This window comes from Enoplosus armatus, chromosome 4 (assembly GCF_043641665.1).
Source record: "Enoplosus armatus isolate fEnoArm2 chromosome 4, fEnoArm2.hap1, whole genome shotgun sequence".
Taxonomy (NCBI): Eukaryota; Metazoa; Chordata; class Actinopteri; order Centrarchiformes; family Enoplosidae; genus Enoplosus; species Enoplosus armatus.
The window spans coordinates 12,505,215-12,529,584 of NC_092183.1; the positions used below are offsets into that span (position 1 = coordinate 12,505,215).

Genomic DNA, 24,370 nt, shown 5'->3' on the forward strand with positions numbered 1-24,370 from the left:
TAACAACACATGATGATAAACAAGAATGTACTAGATATACAAGTGACAATAGTGAGATCAGTTTATCTTGATTGACAAGATCTAATAAGACATGTGTATTTGTGGCTAACAGATGATGCAGCAAGCACCATTTCTCCTTCACAAAACATATCAGCACCAGGGCAGGCATAGCATTGTACACAGCAAATATTTAGATTCCATGTGCCTGAATAATATTGACGATTTTGTTCGTGTCTGTTTATCCTCTCTTGTCTCTGCCTCTTTTAGTCATTTTATAAATCTATGCCTTTCCTCCTCCACTAACTATTTCCCTTCTCCTGTCACTCATGCTGTCTTTTTCTCTCCCTGACCAACCTTCCTCCCTCCTAGGTGTCAGGAGATGTGAGGACGGGTGTCGTCCATCGACCCCCTGATCTACCTGTGTATCAACACACTCCCCCACCCTCACCTTCAGCATGAATGGGGATATGCCTCATGTTCCCATCACCACTCTTGCTGGGATCGCTAGCCTCACAGACTGTGAGTGACACACAGACGTGTTCCAAACACAGTGTCACTGTTTTTGTGCCGTCTCCTCTTCCAGTGTTAAATGCCAGGCTGAAATATTCTGTCTGAACAGATGTAAATTTGCAATTATGATAGCATATTCTATCTCTTGCCTTGTCTACCTTATTCGCTTTACTTTTCTATGACCACGTGTCCTGTATTGCTGATGCTTGTTTCTCACCTTGTCTGTGTCTCTCTCTCATCTTTATTTATTTTCCTCCGCACCTCTGTCCTTTCCATCATCTCTATCTTCCCATCTCAGTGTTGAACCAGCTGCCCCTCCCCTCCCCTCTCCCGGCCACCACCACTAAGAGCCTCCTATACAATGGTAGGATCGCAGAGGAAGTTACCTGCCTACTGGGCTGTCGAGATGAGAATCTGGCCTCCCAGCTAGCCCATGGCCTCAACCAGGTCTCCACAGAGCACATGTGAGTATATAAGTGAAAGTGTGGCAAAATTGTGTCTTGATCCTTAATAGAATGAGGAGCACTCCCTGAAGGCAACCCGTTAGCCTGATAATGGTTGGGCTGTCAGTATTAGAGCTTGGGGTCGGGCATAATTTGGCTTTAAAAATGGTCTGTAAAAACTGGTAACGACAGAAGAGATGCCACAGTTGATGTATGAAGATGGAGATGTTGCCTAGTTTTTTTTACTAATTGAAATACATTTTTAATTAGATGGAGAAATCGAAGACTTAACACAAAATGTTTTATCATGTTATGTCATTTGTTTATATTGTGGTGTCGATGTACTTTATTGATATTTTGCCCATAAAGTCCTAGTACAACCAAAGATAATAAAGGGATAGGTACCTCTGTACATTATGTCCTTCTTGTCATGGAATACTGTATATCGTTAGATGCCCCAACACCGAATTGTAATTTACATCTATAGAATCAGTTGTAAGTATGTTTAAATACATGCATGTTTAGATTTGAAACATTATTCAGTATTGTCTATTTGTAGTTATTACTATTACGTCTGCTACCCACTCATCTTGCTCTCACAATCGTATAATGTGGCTGGACTTCATCTTTGTGTGCGTTTTCAGAGAGCTGAAGGACAACCTGGGTAGCGATGAGCCAGAGGGAGATGCACCACTGCTGCTGCAGACCATGCTGGCCAGGAACCCTGGCATCTTCAGGGAGAAAAGTATGGACATACTTAGCTGCTGCATGTTGTGACATTAAAGCATACAATCAGAAAGGCAAGCTTCATGTTGATATTTATAAACAAATATACTGTATTTTCATTTCTGAACAGATGTTATGCAGCAGCCAATGGTACCGCCGTACAAGATCACCCAAAATTCCATGCACAGCCCTGCGCAGTCTGCAAACTTCCAGCCGGCTGCAATTTCTCCCAATCCACCAAGGTGAGTCAGGCTGCAAAATTGAGCTGACTCTAATCTTTCAAAACACTAAAAACCGTAACCATGTAATTGTTTACATATTCTCTCCGGTTTTTAATTAGTAAATCCCTTTTGCATCACAATATTTGGTATTAGTTTTTTGGATGATTCGCTGTGTGAAAATGTAGTATCATAGATTCATTGAAAGATAGTACAAAGATATTGCCTTAAGTTACATAATGTCATTTATTTTACTGTTAATCATGCAACTTCCTTCTACTTGCTTGCTCACTTTCTTTCTCCCTGTTTTCTCCTCCACTTTGTCCAGTCGGTTTGTGTCGCCCCAGACTGGTTCCAGTAGTCGATATATGGGGCAGCAGAACAGTCCAGTACCCAGCCCCTACACTCCGCAGAGCCCTGCCACTGGCTACATACAGCAGTATCCCCACCAACAACCACCCAGCTATAACCAACACCAACAGATACAGCAAGGTGAGAGTTGCATGTTCATGTGCATAAATGAGGAGACAGAGGTCTTTGTTGAAATATGGACCAGTGTTTCCTTGCGTGTGATTTACATGATCTGTATGATTCATTGAAAGACATCAGCACAATTTCAGACTTGCATGTGAGGTTAATATGTTAGCAGCACAGCATTAGACAATTAGAATGAAGTATACTTTAAAAGTTTGATATAAGGAGATCTGTCCTTTGATATGATTTCAGGAGTTCACATTCTAAACTGGTGAACTTAAGTTTTGCTCCTGACGTGACCACATCTAGATTTTATCGGCTGTACATTAATTATAATGGAAAGCACTATTTTCACCAGTTGCATCACAGTAAATGTTTTTAGATTGCCAGCAGCATTTTTTCCCTTTTGATTCAGATTTCCTGAATGTTTTATGAAAGTAACACAATTGAAAATAATCTTTTTTTTTTGTGGAAGGCCTAAATCTGAATTCAAATATAAAACCGAACAGTGTTAGAGTCCATGCTCAGGTTCATTAAATTATACACTCCCAGTTCACTGATAATATGTCAGACCAATAACAGGAGGAACAGGTTTGTTTCAACCATATACATTTACAGACATCTAAGAGTCAAAATAAGATTGCAGTTTACACCCCAAAAGTGTGCAACCTCTAAGTTCAGTTCAATTACATTTTCTATGTATAGTGGTTGAAATTGGCATTTCTAATAAATTCGTTGGTCCAGTAAATGCTTATTTACTTTCAGTTAATAAGAGAGCATGTTCTTTTTTTCATGATTAATGAATTAATAATTACCTCACATGAATAATAATGGATAGTAAAAAAAATCAACCTGTCTTTTTTTTATCTGGCAGTGTCTGTGGCTAGTCCCATGGTTCCAGGTGGCATACGAAATATCCACGAGGGCAAAGTATCGGGTCCGATGGCCAACGCTGCCAACCACCACTCAGACAGACATGGCACTGAGGACTACCTGAACATTGTACACAGACTGAGCAGTGAGGTACGACTGACAGAGTGAATAATGCTATTTTTAAGCAGGCGAAATTTATTTGCATACGGTTTGAAAGAGTTGTACGTCAAAAAGCTCAAAAGACGTTTTATCTCAAAGCAGCATATAGAGGGTATGCATGTGATGTCACTGTACATGAAAGTCCCCTCTATCACTCCTCGGCTAGCAAACAGGCAGCAATCAGCATCTGCCAGCGGGCATTCAGATGGGGAAAAAACATGGACAACACTGCTGAATTGATAAATATCTGTTGTGTAATAGACTGCACAACCAGATTTAGAAAGAATTCAGGTGCAAGATTTTACAAACCGCCCAAGGCTAAAGAGTTCTTAGGGGCAGTTAACCAGCCAGGTGGAGGTATTTCTGAATAAACCCTGTCGAGCCTCATGTATGTGTGGCTATATTTGTGTGTGCTATTTAGGTTCTTATAACTTGATCTTAAATGGGTTCAGAGATTTATTTTCTATTGGTGTTTTCCATTTGGTCATTTTCTAAATTGACACTGGTTTGAATGTGGAATCCCACTATTGTTTCCCATTGAGGGGGGGATGCCCAGGAGAAAGGGAAAGATGGTTTAAACATATAACACATGCTGAATGATGTGCAGATAGGAAGGAGGTTCTGCTCGAGTGTTTGGTATAAAATTAAATGAACATTATGGTTCTGAAATATGGAAAAGCATCTGTATCAAAGTCCAATTATTTTCGGTCTCTCCATTAGTTGTGTAAATATAAGGGAGAGGTACCTGCACACCGGAGTCATTGCTTCCTAATAAGAGAAGTTTTATTGGTAACAATTTGACCAAAATTGGACTGTCGTTAACTGTGACTTTTGTCCAGGGTAAAGCTCATACCTGTTAGCTCATATTTCGCTTGTCTGTGTGTTGTCCAGGAGGGTGACTCCGCCATGAGAAATCCGTCTTTCCCTCTGAGGTCTCCACAGTCTGGCTGCTCCCCAGCAGGGAGTGAAGGAACGCCCAAACGTAAGGACACTGGAAGCATACTGCATAGTCCCCGCCTACCTTCTTTTCATTTTAGGGAAAAGCTACTTCCGGCTATGCAATCTCATAATTTACAACAGAATAGTTTGAGGCCATTATCCCTCAAAAGTGATACAAGGCCCCGTTGATTTTTCTTTCAGTTTTAGTGGCATATTATTAGAATGGAATACCTCAAACACAGTTGTGTCAGTTGTCATCACAGTGCTGTGTCTGGTTTTGCGCCTGTAAAAACATGCTTTTGAAGGATGACTTTCTTCTCTCTCTATTTGGTGTTCCTCACAGCGGGTTCTCGTCCCCCGCTGATTTTGCAGTCACCCCCACTCTATGCGCCCTCGCCAAGGGAAGGAGGACCTGACCAGAAACAGCAGCTCCAGCAACGGAAGAAAGCCCCAGCGGTGAAAGAAGAGAAAGACATGTATGACATTGTAAGCTCTCCAAACAAGGACTCTACAAAACTCACCCTCAAGCTGTCCAAGGTCAAATCAAATGAGTCCGATACCCCAGGTAAGTGACGATTTTGGATCAGCTCAATCTTAGTTTGATCTTGATCTTTTTCCTACACCTCCAATTTTAAACTTAATGCCTTTTACTACACTAAAAGAGGTATGCTTTTCTCATGTCTTTTAAGAATGAAAAATAAATCTTGTCAGTCCGAAACCTACTGTAAACCATCAGCCCTTTTTAAATGCAACTCTGTAACAGTGTTTTTTTTAATATCTCAGGTGAGGTTATGCCAGGCATGGACCAGAACTCTGACAATATGGAGGCAGAACTGGGTTTTCAGCAGGTGCCTGTTCTCCAGCAAAATCTAGGAGCCCGGCTGCAACAGCAGGTCTCCCAGCAAGCAGGTGGTGCCAGTGGTGTCCAACCACCCAGTTCCCCTTACGACGAGGCAGAGCTGGATGCCCTCGCTGAAATTGAAAGGATAGAACGAGAGGCGGCTAGTGAGAAGTGCTCCAAGGAGGTGCAAGATAAGGGTGTGTAGGATATCTCTAAATATGACTAAATGGATACAAATAAAACAAATAGTTGTGAATTTATAACTAGAGGTTTTAAGTATGTTGTTTTATCTTCACGTCTGTCTCTTTACAGACAAGCCTCTGAAGAAGAGAAAACAGGACTCTTTTCCCCTGGAGCCAGGAGCAGGGGGACCAGGTGGCCCCACAGGTGCACCAGGCAGCGGATCAACAGGAGGGGGCAATGCTGGCAAACTGACACCGCAAGAGGCCACCGCAGCTGGGAACGGTGCCAGCCGCCCTCCCCTCATGGTGAGCATCGACCTACAGCAGGCAGGCCGAGCTGATGGCCAGCTCGACCCCTGTCTGGCTGCTCCTATTCCAGCCCTTGAGGCCCAACGCTGGCCTGAAGAACCAGCTAGTGGGCCGGCTGCAGTGGAGGGTTCTGACACTGCTTTGCGGTTGAAACCAGATGGTCGACCGGAAGTCATCAAGAACAGGGTTGATAAACATGACAGCAGGAGAGAAGGTCGGGAGTCATCAAAGCACCGACATGATGAGAAGTCCTCGGACAGACGGGGAGACATGCCAAAGTCATCAAACCGAGGGGAACATGGACGAGACAGGGACAGAGAATCTGACAGAGATAAGAGGCATCGGAGCGAAGCTGGTGGTAGAGACAGACGCTCCCCTGACTCTCGGTGCCGAAGTGATCGAGATAGGTCTGGCTTCAGGGCTTCTTCCACTGGAGAGCCTGGCCGGAGCAATAGGCAAGATGGTTCCAAACCGGCCTCATCTGCTTCTGGTGCTAAACTTCCAGATTCTTTCCCTGCTCATCTCCTGGGAGGCCATAGTGGTGCACTGAAGAACTTCCAGATCCCTAAGGTGATCTGGGCTGACCCAAATCAAATATCTACCCACCTACCAATCATTCAACTGTCACTGCCTGCAATCTCACAAAACCAAATCACACCACTGCTCACTTTGTTTATGTTTTTTCCCATTTATAAGCCTTTTGTTTATTCCTGGGATTGGTCTTAAAATTCTGTTAACACGTTAACCCACACATAACCATCTGTTAAAAATAGAAGAAATTGTTATGTTTTATTTATTAAGTTTCTAGTCCTGTGTGTAAACAAAAGCAAGGATCTTAAAGAAATGCTCCACTGCTGTTTCTCAGATGTTGCATGTGGGTCTACTGAAAGCACTCACTGTCAGTATCGTGCCGCCCCAAAAATTGGACTGAAAAAGGCTCATTTTCTCTTTGCAGTCCGCCCAGCCACATGCCATGACGCAGTTACAGTTACATGCCCCCACCACAGTAAAGTGTGCTAAGCTTATATTTTAACATGGTAGCAGCTGTTGCGCTAGCAGCTACTGTGTGGTAGCCATATTTAGCACCCAAGCAAACGATTACACGGCCAGTCTTTTAAGCAAAGTTGATAGCTGATCTTACACACAGCGTACCCACAATGATTTTCAGATTTTCAGCAAATAATTGAAAAAGACACTAAAGAAGAACAGCTCATGATTAGCGTTTAGTGTAACGTTTGCTGGCTGGTTAATCAAACGCCCTTTACTAATTAATTTATTTCAGCCAGTTAGGAATGATTACATATTGTACATCATGTTTTTGTCAAAATCTCTACGGGAAAAATGTTGACATCATTCAGCCCTACCTCTTAGTCAGCACCTTTTAGCAGAACAAACCTGCAGCATTGTCCAGTGAGCTACCAGTCTGATCTGATCTGCTGATAACTCTTAAATGTTTTTACCAGGTACTGATGACTAGCCTCTTAGCTTAGCCATTGCTCCTAACTCAATGGTGAACCAACAAAAAAAGCCTTGAGAAAGACATGCTAATAACAGGCAGTAGAGTGGTATTTAGTGTTCGTATAACCAGGGTTTCTGTCTGTGCAATGTATGTATTGTATACTTGTTAGATTCGCAAAACTCAGACATGAACTTTGGCGTGCTAATATATTGCCGTCTATTGAAGTGTTACTTCTTTGTTGACGAGTGGAATCGAACACTAATGACATGCCCAGTTTTGGCCCGTCACCCCTAGTGGTTGGGTGGAGTTGCTGCCTTGGCGCTGCAGTGTTGACAATACACCATGTATTACTGTCACAGTATTACTGTTGGAAAAATGGTGGAGTATTCCTTTAAGTCTTTGTCATCAGAACTATACTGGAAGCTAACATCAAAATCACTAATCTCATGTCAATCAGTTCAACCATTGTTTTTCTGTCCAAAACTTTATTGGGTGAATTTTATTGAAGTTTGAACTTCAATTGTGACAACCTCAGAGGGATTTCCTGACTCTTTTTTTTTTTTTTTTCCCAGATCAAACGCGATAAGGATGGCAGTGGGTCAACTGAAGGTCAAGTGTGGAGCCAGCCCAAGGTTAAACTGGAGAGGTTGGGTTTGGTGCAGGACTTTGAGAAGAGGCCCAAGCCTGTAGTGCTTCTGAAGAAGCTCTCTGTCGACCAGATCCAGAGGATCATCCGGCACAGCAAGTCTGGAAAGAACAGGATCTCGTCAGGAAAGTCTGGCAAAAGTAAGAAAATGTTATCACTCTTTCTGTATTATGTTTTTCCATGCACTTAAAGAAAAAAGGTGAATGCCTTTTTGTTAATAAGTTGAAAATATTATTGTCAAATTTTCAGGTGGTATGGACCCGGCAGTTCTGAAGGAGCTTCCCCCAGAGCTGCTGGCAGAGATTGAGTCGACCATGCCCCTGTGTGAAAGGGTTAAGATGAACAAGAGGAAACGAAGCACTGTAAATGAGAAACCCAAATATGCTGAGGTCAGCTCGGATGACGACTTTGACGCAAATGGAGAGTGTGAGTCAAGAAAGTTGACAGTTGAAGCCTGTTGAAATAACTATTTGTGAACGTTTCTCCACAGAAATATTTTTATATTTAAATTGTATTTTTGGATACCAATTTACTGTTGTAGAGGTAAGTGATATTTTTGCATAACAGGTTTTAGATTTTAGAGCCTGATTTCTTTATGTCTAATCTCTACAGCTGCAAGGAAGCGGCAGCGCCGAGACAAAGACCGTGCCTGGGACTTTGAAGAAAGGGAGCGCCGTGGTTCAGGGGAGCATCGGAAAAGCGGGCACCGGGAGAGCCGACGAGGCTCAGGGAGCCGCTACCGAGACTCCTCCGAGGAAGATTCACCACCACCCAGCATGAGTGAAGGTCTGTATTCAACTAATGTGCCACAGAATGTGAGTGGCCGTGTTTGGTATCTCGCACACACAATGAAAACAAAACAACAAACCGCGAAAACATTTTGATGAAATTTCTCTCACTCAGTTGCCAGAAAAATGAAGATGAAGGAAAAGCAGAAGAAACGGAAAGCATATGAACCCAAGCTGACCCAAGAGGAGTTGATGGACTCGTCCACATTCAAGAGGTTCTTGGCAAGCATTGACAACATACTGGAGAATCTGGAGGATGTGGATTTTACTAACATGGGTAAATATCGGTTTACAGCAAGCCTTGTTATATTTTATTGTGATTTTATGTAATATTTTGTTTTGTGTTTTCCAACAGCAGATGATGATGAGATACCTCAGGAATTACTGCTTGGTAAACACCAGTTGAATGAGCTGGGCAGCGAGTCTGCCAAGATTAAGGCCATGGGCATCTCCAGCAGGGTACTGTATAGTATACTGATATAAAGATTTAAGTCGAACTGTTGTGGATGTGTGATGCTGCTTCAGATATAGGTCTAAATAATGGTGTCTGTTGTTGTAGATCCCATCAGACAAGCTGGTGAAGCTGCTGAACATACTGGAAAAGAATATCCAGGATGGGGCCAAACTCTCCACCCTGATGAACCATGTGAGCTCCCTTCCTCCCTCTCTCTGTGTTGAATATTCTTTGCAGTGGAGTTTAACTAACATTAGCATTTATTGAGATGTACTGCAGAAATCCATACATTGTCCATGTACAGAAATCAAAAGATACTGACACTGGCAGCCAAAGTAAAATATTACAAAAGATTGCTTCAATTAATAAAAATCTTCAGCCCCCAGACAGCTATTTATTTCTGTAAAATTCATTTGTATTCTTTTCCTTTCTAACCTCAGGACCACGATGCTGAGGATGAGGAGAAACTTTGGAGAGACTTGATAATGGAGAGGGTCACAAAGTCAGCAGACGCCTGTCTGACAGCTCTTAACATCATGACCTCATCACACATGCCGAAGGCTGTCTACATAGAAGACGTCATAGAGCGGGTGCTACAATACACCAAGTTCCATCTTCAGAACACACTGTATCCACAATACGACCCAGTCTACAGGGTGGACCCACATGGAGGTGAGGATAAAGAAACAGGGCTTTATTTCATTTGATAATTTCATTTTGATATGAGCCTGGGCCTTATACTGTTGTGATCTGAATCAAACTAAATGGATGTGACTTTTTGTATGTGACTGATTGCATGACAACCTTCCACCGCCAGTTTTGTGGTGTATTTTATATATATATATATATATATATATAAACTAAGCTTCAAGCATCCCAGTGAGCAGAACTCTATACAATTTGGGTGGAGATTAATTTGTTGAACGACCTAAATGACTCCCTGAATTACATTTAAGAAATGTGTTTAGTTCAACAGAATGCCTGCCGATATTACTTAACAGAAACGGAAAACATTTGTCAGTATTTAAAATCATGGTTCATGGATCAAAAACACTGTGAGAAAAGGATTTAACAGGGTTACTCTTGTCCATCTAGGTGGCCTGTTGAGCTCCAAGGCAAAGCGTGCAAAATGCTCCACACACAAGCAGCGCGTGATTATCATGTTGTACAACAAAGTGTGCGACATTGTCAGCAACATCGCTGAGCTCCTAGAGATCCAACTACTTACAGACACCACCATCCTCCAGGTAAAAACTACAAGTACTTAAAAACAATGCTATCAGTTTATCAAGTCAAAAATTTATTTTCAAACCAGATGATAATTCATGCCATTCTCTTTTTTTCCAGGTTTCTTCTATGGGAATCACGCCGTTCTTTGTGGAGAATGTCAGTGAGCTGCAGCTGTGTGCCATTAAACTAGTTACAGCAGTAAGTCTTAGTTTGTTTGTTTTTTAACAGAAATTCAGTATTTATCTAAAGACACTGCTTGGGCCACTTTATCCGAAATAACACATTGCAGATTTTTACAGTTAAACGCCTCCTTCTGACTTTTTTGTATGTCCATTAGTGTATTATTCTTCTTTTCCATCCTTTTACTGTTGACTGTGACTTTTGACTGTTGAACTGCGAAGGTGGAGACTAACAGGCTTATTATTTCCTTCCTCCAGGTGTTCTCACGTTATGAGAAGCATCGGCAGCTGATCTTGGAGGAGATCTTTACCTCTTTGGCCAGACTGCCCACCAGCAAACGCTCCCTCAGGAATTTCAGGTAATTTGTTTTATATGAATTCAAATTGATTTATGGCCATTAGGTGTTGCAGGGATAAGGCATCAAATGAGAGGCTTGCTTCTTGTCCGGCCTTTAGTGTAGCTAAATATTAGTTGTGGCAGAGGCGAAGATTTCCCAACCCACCAAGTCCATTATTTTCCTGGATAATACCCATAATAGTAACTTACCATATATTCTAATCCCTTGTGTCTGCAGGCTGAACAGCTCAGACAAGGATGGAGAGCCGATGTACATCCAAATGGTGACTGCTCTGGTGCTGCAGCTGATCCAGTGTGTGGTCCATCTCCCCAACGACAAGGACATCTTCGAAGAATGTGACAAGGTAGGACACACAAAACCACCACCCAAGCAAGCAAATATACAATTTATACCAATGAAAACACAGATTCAGACCTCAGAGTCCTTTTTCTTTTTTCTTTAGGTGGATCAAGATGTGTTGATAACCAACTCGTATGAGACGGCAATGAGAACAGCACAAAACTTCCTCTCAGTCTTTCTCAAAAAGTAATTACCATTTCATACTTTATATACGTTTTCTATGAACTTCATCATCGTGATCATTAAGTTGTGCTACTGCTGTACTCTGTCACATTAAGTGTGTATCAACATGCACAGTGTGCAGACTAATGCAGAAGTAAAAGGCTGGAGAAAGGCTACTTTTTCTCTTTTGCAGTATTGCTACCTGTCATGTGCGTTACGTTTGTTATGCCCCCTGTAGGCATCAGAAATAATGTATCAAACCACCACCATCTTCATGGTGCGCATGCTGGTACTGCACGAGATACAAATAATTTAGGGACCTACTTGTCAAAACACTGCTCTAAGCCTGTCAAACTTTACTGGTTTGGGTGGATTTTGTCTGCCAGCTTGTTAAGCCTTACAAATTCTAATTTTCTGTGTCTTAATTTTCTGGCTGCTTCATGTCTCTCGGACCCTGATTGTTATTGCTACCATTACTTCATTTCTCATTATGCTTTCCCTTTGTTTCTGTTATTTCCCTGTTATTACCCCTTTTCCTCCTGACACGTTCTTCATCTTTCCCCTCCCTCAGGTGTGGCAGTAAGCAGGGAGAAGAAGATTACCGGCCATTGTTTGAGAACTTTGTCCAGGACCTGCTCTCGACAGTAAACAAACCAGAGTGGCCTGCTGCAGAGCTGCTGCTCAGTCTGCTTGGTAGACTACTGGTTAGTATGACAGAGCTCTTTTCTTTAAGCTGGCGATACAATTGTTTATGCTTGCAAGAACAGATTATCCAGATTAATATCAGGGGACAGCTTCACCATCCTTTGACGAAAGGGAACCCTTTTAATACTGAGACTTGGACTTAAGAGGTTGCAACTCATTCTTTGGAAACTACATTTTCAGAGTACCTGTATTCGTGTTACGCATTGGTGTTGTAGTCCCTTGAGACATTTCTGTAACGCTAGTTTTGGACTCGGTCGTCTGCCATCAACAGAATTACTTTCTGATTTGTGACAGTGAAGTATTTTATCACTTTGGCATGCACTAACATAGCAAGTAATTCATTTGAAATGCACTAATGCAGTGATAGGAGAGGTTGTTTTTATTTTTTATTTTCAGCCTGTAAGTGAAAGTTAATGATGGTCTAAAGTGTAAAGTGATAACAGTGTCACAACAGTGCATCTGAAATTTGTTTTCATGTTCTTTCTTTCTCTCTCTGTTTCTGCTCCCATCAGGTACACCAATTCAGTAATAAGCAGACTGAGATGGCTCTGAGAGTAGCATCTCTAGACTACCTGGGCACAGTGGCTGCCCGTCTGCGGAAGGACGCAGTCACCAGCAAGATGGACCAGAGATCAATTGATCGTATCCTACAGCAGGTAGAAGAAGAACTTCACTGTTTCTTGAACAAGTTAATGTTTATTGTGACAAAAATAAGTTGAATGGAACTTACTTTTTTCTGTATTGGTGTGAAGGGGTTAAGGTTAACCCCTTTTTTGTGATCTTTCTCTCTGGTTATATAGTCTCCAGGTAGTGATGAGACCCAGCAGCTGCAGAAGGCTCTACTGGACTACTTGGAAGACAATGCAGAGACAGATGCCTCACTGGTGGTGAGTTTACATTAGACCAACTGTGCAAATGGTGACTTTAATTACAGTTGGAGCTTCAGATATCTGAAATCTAGGTGTATGATCTGATTGTCACATTGGCTTTTAGCTGCTTAATTTAAATGGGCTATTAGAGCCACATATGAAAGCACATAGGTAACTGTGAGCGTAACACTGGAAAAACATCCATTTAAATAGTTAGCCAAAAGAATTTTTTCTTTGATTTCTTACTCTAAAGACATAATGATATTCTTTGAAATGGTTAAATCTGATACTGAGACCTTCTTTTTCCTCTAGTTTGCTAGAAAGTTCTATGTTGCCCAGTGGTTCCGGGATGCCACCACAGAGGCTGAGAAGTCCATGCGGAACCAGAATCCGAAGGATGAGGACTCATCAGACGGACCACAACATGCTAAGGAGATGGAGACCACCGGTGAAATTATGCAGCGTGCTGAGAAACGCAAGAAGTTCCTGCGCAACATCGTCAAGACCACGCCGGCTCATTTCGCCACACTGAAGTAAGGATGTGTTAATGTCTCACCAATGTGCTCCATCTCACTCAACATGAACTTTTTTTCCTTTATTTATTCCTACCTTTCATGATCGCGCTGTTCTGTCTGATGTACTGTTCTTTTTTGTTCTCGCAGCTGCCTGTCAGTTGCAGTCTCACTGCTCGTTGGTATGACTGTATAATCCTGTAACTTTCTTCTTCTTTGCCCTTCTCTTCAGAATGAACTCTGACACTGTGGACTATGAAGACTCCTGTCTGATCGTGCGTTATTTGGCCTCCATGAGGCCGTTCGCCCAGAGCTTTGATATTTATTTAACACAGGTAAGATTTAAATATTCTTATCATAAGTATCTTTGTCTTTTTAATGAGGTGATATTAGAGCTCACTGGTTTGTCTTTTTTTGTTGTAAACAAAAGATCAGTTTGGATAATAATCTTGTGTATTTATGTATTTATTTTTTTAATAGATCTTGCGAGTCCTTGGGGAAAGTGCCATCGCTGTAAGGACTAAAGCCATGAAATGTCTGTCTGAGGTTGTGGCTGTGGACCCCAGCATACTGGCAAGGGTATGTGACAATCACAATGTGACAATACCTGAATTGTACATTCATTTCATATGCTGTACATGATGTGGGCTGTCTTAACTTCATATTCTTGCTCTGTTAAAATGTGCTTTGTTATTCTGTCCTATGCTATTCTCTTGCAAGTTATTGTGTAGCCCCCCCCCCCGTGCTATATACTGACATATATATATATATATATATACTCTGACACTCTCTTCTCCACTTCTGCAGTCCGACATGCAGCGCGGCGTCCATGGTCGTCTGATGGACAACTCCACCAGCGTGAGAGAGGCAGCTGTGGAGCTGCTGGGCAAATTTGTTCTCAGCAGACCCCAACTCACTGAGCAGTACTATGACATGCTCATAGAGAGGATACTGGTAAGTTGCCCTGTCAGACTCATTGTAGACACATTATTGGTCTTACTTAGGAACTGTACATATAACTATGTACGCAGTCATCAGAAAATAATTACAACTATTGAGTCCATCAATGGATGAGTCTTGTTTACAATGTTATGGTATGCTGTTTTATCAAAATGTTGATATAGGTATTGATGTGTCAGTTCCACAAACAGCTACACGCCCCCCACCAACCTGCACAGTTGTATGCATGTTGTGCCCATTGTCTCATGCTGTTTACACTGCACCCCGTGTCTGGTATTGTGATGCTGCAATGGGGACTATGATTTATTAGAACATTTTACAAGTCATTGCCGGTAAGGACATATCCTGCTGTTTCTCCATACTGGCGATAACATGACATATTGCGTTCAAATTGTCTTTGCACTCCACTATTGAATTGCGATCTTAACCATCATGCTATGCACTGGCAGTTGAGCGTTGAGGCCGAAGCCACCTGACATCTCCCTTGTGAATTTATCAAGCGCCTCTTACATAGCAAGCTTTTTGATGAGGTGTCTTTGAGTTGTGGTCCATTTATTGGCACCAGTGGAAATACAACTTTTCTCCCTGGCACCCACAGTATGTTTTCCACTTTAAAACCCATTCTTGGTTAAGTGCTCACATTCCTAACTAGTGTGGAAATGGAGCTGCTGTTGCATGCACCTGTTCAACACATATGCAAATGGGCGAGTGGGGGGCTACTTCTTCTATTGAGGCAGGAATGCTATTTTTTCTGGCCACTGAGGTTACATGGAAAAGCACTGCAGGGATTGAGTCTGAAGGTTGCTTAAAACAGTTCATTTTGGGATGTCTCAAGTTTGCTTTTTCATGAGTCATGCCAGTTTAATAGCAGCACGCAGTCTGGGATTAACACACATCATTGTGATGGCCGTGGTAATATAAACTATCGATATTGAAATGCAGTCCAACACACAAGCTTTGTACTTATTCTTTGTACTCAGCATCTGAGAAGTGAACGCATTGACATTGTTGTGCCTGTTGTCATGGAAATGTTCAGGAGGGTTCATGAGAAGTTCACTCTTCATTACGGTCTCATACTGCCACCTATTGGCAGAAAAATGCTAATGCACTCCATGCAGATGTTTATTTTTTTGTAAATGAAAACAAGAGCCTTGTATTTGATGTTATGCTTGTAGAACATTACAAAGTCTTTATAAATTGAATTGGTTTTGGTGCACAGGACACTGGTATCAGCGTAAGAAAACGGGTGATCAAAATCCTCAGAGACATCTGTCTGGAGCAGCCAACCTTCAGCAAGATTACTGAGATGTGTGTGAGGATGATCCGCAGGGTCAATGATGAAGAAGGTATCAAGGTATGGATCAAGTGCACATTTTGTCTCTTCACAATTTTAGTTGTTTTGAGATATGACTTCCATTCTTTTATTATTCTATTTATTTCTCATTTATTTCTCATGTCTCTTTTTAGATACATATCTCTGTATTGCATCATAAAACCCAGAGTTTGAAAGTTCTGTAGAAAGTATAGATCCAAACTAATGCCACATGAACTTGTGTTCTTTATAGAAATTGGTGAATGAGACATTCCAGAAGTTGTGGTTTACTCCGACTCCAGCCCATGACAAAGAAACCATGACCAGAAAGATCCTCAACATCACTGATGTGGTAAGTTTGTTACCAGTTTGTTGTATCCAGTAATAACAATAATAAACCTCAACAAAAAGCTAAATCTCTCTTCAACCACTCGGAATCATTTTTGTCTGTATTTTTTGATTCTCATGCCTGATTTCTTCTTCAGGTTGCAGCGTGTCGAGACACCGGCTATGACTGGTTTGAGCAGCTTCTTCAGAATGTAAGTATTTGATTTCGTGTTGGGGCTTCACCTGGTGGGCAATACATCAATGTTTAAATCCTTCTTTTAAAATGAACATTGTCTCTCTTGCTCTAGCTTCTGAAGTCTGAAGAAGACGCATCGTATAAGCCAGCCAAAAAGGCCTGTGTTCAGCTAGTTGACAATCTGGTAGAGCACATCCTCAAATACGAGGAGTCTCTTGCAGGTATGCAAGTTTATCATTTGACACCAACTTGTCAAACTGTGACATAATGCAACAGTTGTTTTTCTTTTGAACCACTCAATACTTCTAGTTGAGTTAATCAGTCTTCTATATTAAGATTCATAGAATTAAACCATATTAATGTGTGTTTATACCATAAACACAGGGCTTGGTGTAATTTTTATTTCCTCTTTCCTCTGCAGAGAACAAGGGTGTGAACTCAACACGGCTAGTAGCGTGTATCACCACCTTGTACTTGTTCAGCAAGATCAGGGCCCAGCTCATGGTCAAACATGCCATGACCATGCAACCCTACCTGACCACAAAGTGTAACGTAAGTAAATCCCTTTTTGTTATTGTACAATTATTAAGAAAATAAATCGTTCTTATTGCAAAATGAATGATCCTTTACATCAACATGGAGAAATTAACATAATAAAGAATTCACTGCCTAATCCACAGAGTGGATTGAGCAGTGAAAACACTTACCTGTTTCACCTTTTTTGCAATGACTTGTCCGATTGGTGAATTTAACGACCGTCAATCGTTGGCGCCTGATGTATCAGAGCTTCTCCAGTAATTACCTTTTATATTGTTTCCCCTGCAGACTGCCAATGACTTCATGGTCATCTGTAATGTGGCAAAGATCTTGGAGCTTGTGGTACCTCTGATGGAGCACCCCAGTGAAACTTTCCTTGCCACCATCGAAGAAGACCTCATGAAGCTCATCATCAAATACGGCATGACGGTGCGTGGCAGTGCCTCTTTAGAAATGCATATAGGGTGCACCACTGTAGAACCAGGTTAGCTCTGTGAAATGTAAAGTGCAATCAGTGTTGCTACAGAGATGACATTATGGTCTTCCTTCTTCTCTTTAGGTGGTCCAGCACTGTGTGAGCTGTCTTGGAGCTGTTGTCAACAAAGTCACGCACAACTACAAGTTTGTCTGGGCTTGCTTCAACAGATTCTATGGTGAGATATAGAATTAGCAACTGTTTTTGCAAGCACATCAGAAGTCTGCAATGTTGAGCTTTGAAGTGTCATCTTCACCACCAGACAAGGAAATTTTACTTTCCAAACAGGTCCATAAATATAATGCATCCCCATATTCCTTCAGAGGAGTGGCTGTACCAGTGCCAGAGAAATAACATGAAAACCACAAAAGGAAAAAGAATGTGGGACAAACCAATAAGCTAGGTCTTCTTAAGAATATCTTAATATTCTTTCTCTTTTTTTCCAGGTGCACTTAACAAGCTGAAGATTCAGCATCACGAGGATCCTAACAGCACGACATTGGTAGCAAACAAGCCTTTCCTGCTGCGATCGCTCTTCACTGTGGGTGCCCTGGCCCGGCACTTTGATTTTGACCTTGAGGAGTTCAAGGGCACCAACAAGGTAGGATTGCAGTTCATGTTTAGTAATATTGAAAATCTGAAATTAAGCTATGGATTGCAACTTAAAGTACAATTATTACTTTTTGAACTCTGCTAGAGAAAATGTTACTGAAGTTAATACCAGAGCCATTGCTCTACCACCTTTACTGCTGCAATAACAAATGATAAAATGTCTCACAACTGTGTGTTTTATGTATGTTGTGTACAGGTTGTTATCAAGGAGAAAGTTCTTGAGCTGCTGCTATACTTCACCAAACATGAGGACGAGGAGGTCAAGACCAAAGCCATCATCGGCTTAGGCAAGACCACCATTTTGAAATATTATTAGGTTTGACAAATATAAAGGTCACCACATGTATTGTGTGAAAAACTGCCACTGAGTGTTTCCAGAGATTGACAGTGTGAAATGTTCGGTTGCTGAGTCACTGACCTTCAGTGTCATGTTAACAACTTGCAGGACAGCAACATTGAGGCCGGAGATGTGCTAAAAGCTGATTTCCAACAGATTTACTTGCCCCAGCAGGTGGAGATGATGTTGACGGAGACTGTATTGTTCACTTGTTCTTACATGTCTTTTGCTGTTTGTTATTCTCTTCCCTCAGGCTTCCTTGTGATCATGCATCCCAGCCAGATGTTTATGCCGGAGGTGAAGTCCTTGTACAACGGCATCCTGGCTGACAGATCCTCCTCCATCAACCTCAAAATCCAGATCCTCAAAAACCTCCAGACCTACCTTCAGGAGGAGGACACACGAATGCAGGAAGCAGACCGAGAATGTAAGTAAAGCTGTGCTTGTTGCTGTAGTTTAACAGCTTTTTGATTCTGCACTCCAGTGTTACCTCCTCTGATAGCATACAGAGTTTGTTGGTGGCACCTTCACAAATGCACAGTGATTTTTAAATAGTTTATTTTGCATGTAAAATTTGGTGTGCCAGCTCTGTATTGCATCATCACCTCAATAAATATATATATTCTAATAAAATCATATTTTGTGTCCTTGCAGGGAAGAAACTGTCCAAACAGGAGGATCTGAAGGAGATGGGAGACATCTCTTCAGGGATGAGCAGCTCCATTATGCAGCTTTATCTAAAGCAGGTGTTGGAGGCATTCTTCCACACCCAGTCCAGTGTACGGCACTTTGCTCTCAACGTCATAGCTCTCACACTCAACCAGGGTCTCATCCATCCTGTACAGGTAAGCTGTTAAACCACCCCACCTCCAGTAATTGATCGATAATATAGTCCCATTTCATATCAACATATCTTTGTCATAGAATTAGGCACATGTATTTAGGCGATATATCAATATGATATGTATATCAAACCATTAATTGTCCTATTTGGTCATCGTATCCACACGACAGTGATTTTCTTTCTGAAAATGTTTTGTATGTAAGCTGCTTAAAGCCTAAAAATAACTTTAAATAATTAAGATCCATTATTTCATGTGCTGTAGTATATTAAACACTTATTCATTCCATTTAAACTTTGTGTTTGTTTGATAAACAGAAATATATTCATGTGAACATAACATTTGTCCCGTCTGTGCAGTGTGTACCCTACCTCATTGCAATGGGAACAGACCCAGAGCCCAGCATGAGGAACAAAGCTGACCAGCAGCTGGTGGAGATTGACAAGAAGTACACGGGATTCATCCATGTGAGTTGGTGTTCAGTATTGTCAAGTTTCGAAATTATGGCTTGTCTTGTTACTCGATGACTTAAGCTGGTTCTGCCATTTCTACCTGCGTAAAAATTCCAACTGAGCCTTTCAGTGCTCCCCTAATAACCTTCAGCACAGAATCAAGAGACGATTCCTCAGTCATCCAGCAACATCTTAACAACTGTAACAAAATGTGTAAGATGACTCTTCTGATCACTGCTTCAGTGGTTTGTGGTAGAATTTTATTCCTCCATTGATGGCCAGTAGACCGACACCAGGATCACGCATGTTAAATGCATTACAGCCAGATTCTAGCCAGTTTCTCCTGTTTTTAATGTAGATGGAACTTTTGTAGTGCTGGAGAAATACTGCAACATGAATTTTAGTCTCATTATTTTTATTGGCACATTCCCATGGCAGCAGCTGTCGCAACAGTTGCAATGTTTGTAACACTTCTCCTTCAACATATTCTTTCACAGATGAAGGCTGTTGCTGGGATGAAGATGTCGTACAATTTGCAGCAGGCCATCGAATCATCTCGCAAGACCATCATAAGAGGTTTCAGACAGGACGAGACCCACTCAGCACTCTGCTCCCACCTCTTTACTATGATCCGGGGGAACCGGCAACACCGGAGGGCTTTCCTCATCTCACTGCTTAACCTCTTCGATGACAGCTCTGTGAGTAAACCTGCGCTCGTCTTAACACGTCTTGGCACTGCTCAGTGTTAAGTAGTATTTCCTCATTAACTGGATGCCGAGTGAAAATCTACTTTGTGTTTTTTACACAGATTCCCAGCAGTGTGTCTTTGCAAGAAGTGTCATAAAAAGTGTTGTATCTGACTCTTAGGCATACAGACAACACCATTAATTTTAGAGCAATACCTTTTTATAAAGAGACAATAATCACTGTTGAGTTGAAATATGTTGGATCCCAGTATTTATTTGCAAATTTAACAAGACTAGGTTATTTTTGACCATGTATGACTAGTTCAAATTCTAATAGCAAACACTGCAATGTGAGTTTGTAGCAGACACTGACTCCTTGTGCTCTTCCTCTCTTTTCTTTCTCTCTGCAGAAGACAGAAGTAAACATGCTCCTGTTTATAGCAGACAACCTCGCCTGTTTCCCATACCAGAGCCAGGAGGAGCCTCTCTTCATCATGCACCACATAGACATCACCCTGTCTGTTTCTGGCAGCAACTTGTTGCAAACCTTCAAAGAGGTACGACAGCATTTTTTAAAGTAGCTTACATGTAAAATGCTTATTTGGGATATGTGTCTCCTCAGTGGGGTTAAAAAAATCCTGAAAAGCATCCCATATTTACATGGATGTTTATGAATTTTCTTGTCAATTTCTCGTGTCCAGCTTCTGCTAAAGGAGCCGAGGCGTAAGGAGAAGAAGGTAAAGAAGGAGTGGAAGAACACATCAGATGGAGAGGATGAAGAGGAAAAGATGAACTGCGATTCTCACAGGAGTGATGAGGAAGAGAATGGCAACAGTGATGACGATGTGGTACGGCGGCCTAAAAAGGCCAGAAAGCCTGTTGCAGACAGCTCAGAGTCAGAGTCTGATCTGGATGATTTGGATTTGGAGGATGTAGACAAAGTAATGAGGCTCCTCCCAGACAATCCCTCAGGTCTCTTGGACTTTGCTAATGCTGTTCAGGGCATTCTGTTGCTTCTGGTGCTCAAACAGCATCTGAAGAACCAATATGGATTCTCTGACAGGTAAGATCCATATAGCCTTTGTTTCTATACAACCTCTATCTAAATGAATACATCAGATTTTTCAGTGGGAATTATTTTAACCAATTCCATGACCTCTGTAACTCAAAACATTTTTTGTCTTCTAACAGTAAAATTCAGAAGTACTCTCCAACAGAGTCAGCCAAGGTGTACGATAAGGCAGTGAACAGAAAAAACAACATTCACTTCCACCCACGACAAACCCTCGACTTCATCTCCAACAACATGGCTCACGCCACACTGACAAATGATGTCAAGAGGCGGATAGTCAGACAGTACCTAGATGTAAGTAATGAAGCTGGATCAGAATAGGGTCCATTGCCAGTGTTTTATGTACGTTACTGATTGCCAGTTAATCTTTCAGTGGTTTTTTGGTTGTATTATTTTCTGTCCTCTCACCAGTTACTTACGTCAGCATTTCAGTACAAAGGGATTTCTAATTGTCTGTAGAAAGTTATCAATACAGAGTCAAATGTGCCAGAAGTTGGGGGAGCATTCCTGTGGAAGCCCAGTATTCATGTTAAATTATATTTTGACCTGTCACTGGGCCCTGCAGTGGGTATCAAACACAATCGACACTTTTCTCTTGCCCTGACCTAACTTACCTTAGACTTGGCCTTACATCTACATTTGTCAGGCAGTATCATCTTAGTGTCATCCAGCCTGTCATCCCTACTTATCAAGCTTAACAGATACTAGTTATAACAGAAAACCTTTCACACCATTATCTGACGTAGTGCACCTTTTTAAAGCGTCCTTGAGTGCTATTCTGACTCAAGTAAAGAGCAGATACTCTGCAGCATGACCTGGCCTTATATCTACATTGAATCTTCTCAGGTTAACCTACAGTGGCTGTCCTAACATGGGCGTGATTGGCAACTTCATCTGAATGCCATGACCCGCTCAGTTGTTGCTATGACATTTATAGCAACAGCTTTCCTTCTAAGAGCTTTTATTTCAGTCTATGTATTTGTCTGAAGAGCATGGCAGCTTGATATAAATCTAGCAGCAGACTCCCATTTGTTTATTAAAGTGTACAGGACCTTTTATTTTTCTGACATCTGGATGTGTGTGCCCACGTCTGATCATAAAAAGTTTTGCCCTTCCAATCATTCAATACCCGTTAGTTGTAATGGTTACCCCAACTCTATTCTGTTAAATTCGGTTCTTAGAGGTCAATGTTTAACTGCTGTGGAGTGTGAAACTTGTGTCTCAAAGTTAGTTTCTTGTCTTTTCATTCTGCACAGTTCAAGGTTCTGATGGAACATCTGGACCCAGATGAGGAGGATGAGGAGGGAGAAGCGTCTGCCAGCGCTAACATCAGAAACAAAGCCATAAACGCCCTACTGGGAGGCCCTGGCCCCTTGTCAGGACCCAGTCCGCGCAATCAGGCAGGACCAGAGACAGATGATGATGAAAGTGATGGCGACGAAAGGACCCCAGGGGTGAGATAGATACATACACACACACACACTGTTGATAAAATACAGTTTAAAAATTTGGCGGTAAATAATGCAACCTTTTTTCTCCTGTCCTCTCTCCAGTCCTCTCGAAGGTCAAGGCGAGCAGGTGACTCCTCGGACCCCGGCCGTATGAGTGAGACAGTGGATGCTATGGATGTGATTGCCCTCTGCTGTCCCAAATACAAGGATCGGCCGCAAATAGCTCGAGTCATCCAGAAGACCTCCAATGGATACAGCATCCACTGGATGGCCGGCTCCTACTCGGGGCCCTGGGCAGATGCCAAGAAACGCGATGGCCGCAAACAGGTGCCTTGGGTGGACACTATTAAGGAGTCGGACATCATTTACAAGAAGATTGCCTTGACCAGCAACCACAAACTGAGCAACAAAGTAGTACAGACTTTACGCTCACTGTATGCAGCGCGGGAAGGAGGGGCTAGCTAATGGCTCCCGTGTGGTGTTTTTTTTTTGTTTTTTTTCTTTTCTTTTTTTTGGGTCCCCCTGCTCCATTTCTACTTTATCAAAATCCTCCTCTTCCCTGCTCCTGCTCCTCCTCCTCAACCTGCCACCTCCAACGACACAGCCAAACTTCACTGGATTCCTACCCTCCTCCTCTCCTTCCTCATTTTTGTAAGAAAACACAAGAGAGCAAGAATATTTGACACTACATACTTTTACATGAGTTATTCTTGCAAAAATGAAAATGACACAAAACATAAGACTTATTATATTAGAGGGACTGCTCATGTTTTGTTTGTGTACAAGTGCAGAGGATAGAATCCAGAAGGCATTAAAGGAATAATTCACCCAAATTATCCCTTAAAAAGGCTATCAGAAAAGAGACCTGGAGGGAAATGTTTTGTCAACATTGTTGTGGGAGCTCCTTCGCTGTTGTGCAGCAGATTCTAGTCGCTCATTTCTACTCCCACTGTATCATAGTTTAACACAACAAAAAACTAAAATGTTTATATCTCTGAAGACAAAAAAGCTGTAAAAAAAGAATAAAACCTTAAGTGAATGTTGGAAATTAGTCTTTTTGATGTTCTTATTAAAGTGTTTTTGGAGTTTATTATACTACTAGCACCCTGATGGTTTTTCCTTTTAGCTTTTAGATATTTGAAGGAAAAAGAAGAAAAAAGAAAAAAAGAAGAATTTTTATTTTTGTTCACTTTTATTTGTCCATGCTGTACAATGGCAGAGTCCTCTGAATATAATTTATTCTATTTCGAACTACGCATGCAGTATATGTGGCCTATTGCAGGAGGATATTTTGTAAATGTAGATTTTGTTGTATTAGGTCACCCTAGTAATAAGAGGAAAGGGGATTCATACCCTTTCGGTGGAACAAATACTGCAATAAATTTTCTACTTCTCTTTGTCACTTGTCTGCTCAAAGTGTTAATCTGATCTTTTCTTATTGCAAATGAAGAAAAGTATAGGACCTGGATACTGCTAAAGCACAGACAGGCCTGAAAGGACTTAGAGGTTTGATCATTTGCACATGAGGAAGAGAGCCAACAAAATGATGCCAGACAACCCGTTTATTAGTATTTCATTACATAGATTTAAAAACAAGCAAAACCAAAATATGGTTATAATTCATGGTATGAATTGTTTCTATAGTATTTGAGTATACTATCACTTTCTTTGCAACAAATTGTGCCCTTTGGAGAATCAAGCTACACCGCTGTGGAAGACCTAACGTGTTTCATTT

The 24,370-nt window shown here is 41.6% G+C and overlaps 1 protein-coding gene across 1 annotated transcript; it reads left to right on the top strand.

Moving 5' to 3' along the window:
- Positions 1 to 381: 381 nt before the first annotated feature.
- Positions 382 to 24,037, top strand: nipbla (NIPBL cohesin loading factor a). The gene is made up of 47 exons (XM_070905020.1): positions 382 to 519; positions 809 to 974; positions 1,598 to 1,698; positions 1,810 to 1,921; positions 2,226 to 2,389; positions 3,246 to 3,394; positions 4,295 to 4,385; positions 4,686 to 4,907; positions 5,126 to 5,380; positions 5,496 to 6,244; positions 7,706 to 7,919; positions 8,029 to 8,205; positions 8,392 to 8,565; positions 8,683 to 8,844; positions 8,923 to 9,026; positions 9,127 to 9,213; positions 9,462 to 9,693; positions 10,117 to 10,268; positions 10,369 to 10,449; positions 10,689 to 10,789; positions 11,006 to 11,132; positions 11,232 to 11,314; positions 11,862 to 11,994; positions 12,508 to 12,651; positions 12,796 to 12,882; positions 13,177 to 13,397; positions 13,609 to 13,711; positions 13,857 to 13,955; positions 14,184 to 14,330; positions 15,556 to 15,690; positions 15,902 to 16,000; positions 16,134 to 16,187; positions 16,284 to 16,392; positions 16,593 to 16,723; positions 16,997 to 17,137; positions 17,268 to 17,361; positions 17,630 to 17,784; positions 17,992 to 18,082; positions 18,386 to 18,559; positions 18,787 to 18,977; positions 19,334 to 19,441; positions 19,924 to 20,124; positions 20,523 to 20,669; positions 20,814 to 21,175; positions 21,304 to 21,478; positions 22,441 to 22,638; positions 22,738 to 24,037. The coding sequence occupies exons 1-47, from the start codon at positions 456 to 458 to the stop codon at positions 23,098 to 23,100; spliced, it is 7,629 nt and encodes a 2,542-aa protein (XP_070761121.1). The 5' UTR covers positions 382 to 455; the 3' UTR covers positions 23,101 to 24,037.
- Positions 24,038 to 24,370: the final 333 nt, after the last annotated feature.

What these genes read in the sequence shown, in the direction of transcription:
- nipbla (XM_070905020.1), top strand. Translation starts at nt 456, where the DNA reads ATGAATGGGGATATGCCTCATGTTCCCATCACCACTCTTGCTGGGATC. An exon ending in ACCTCTTCGATGACAGCTCT is followed by an intron (nt 20,125 to 20,522) that starts GTGAGTAAACCT and finishes TTCTCTCTGCAG; the next exon opens with AAGACAGAAGTAAACATGCT. An exon ending in TAGTCAGACAGTACCTAGAT is followed by an intron (nt 21,479 to 22,440) that starts GTAAGTAATGAA and finishes CATTCTGCACAG; the next exon opens with TTCAAGGTTCTGATGGAACA.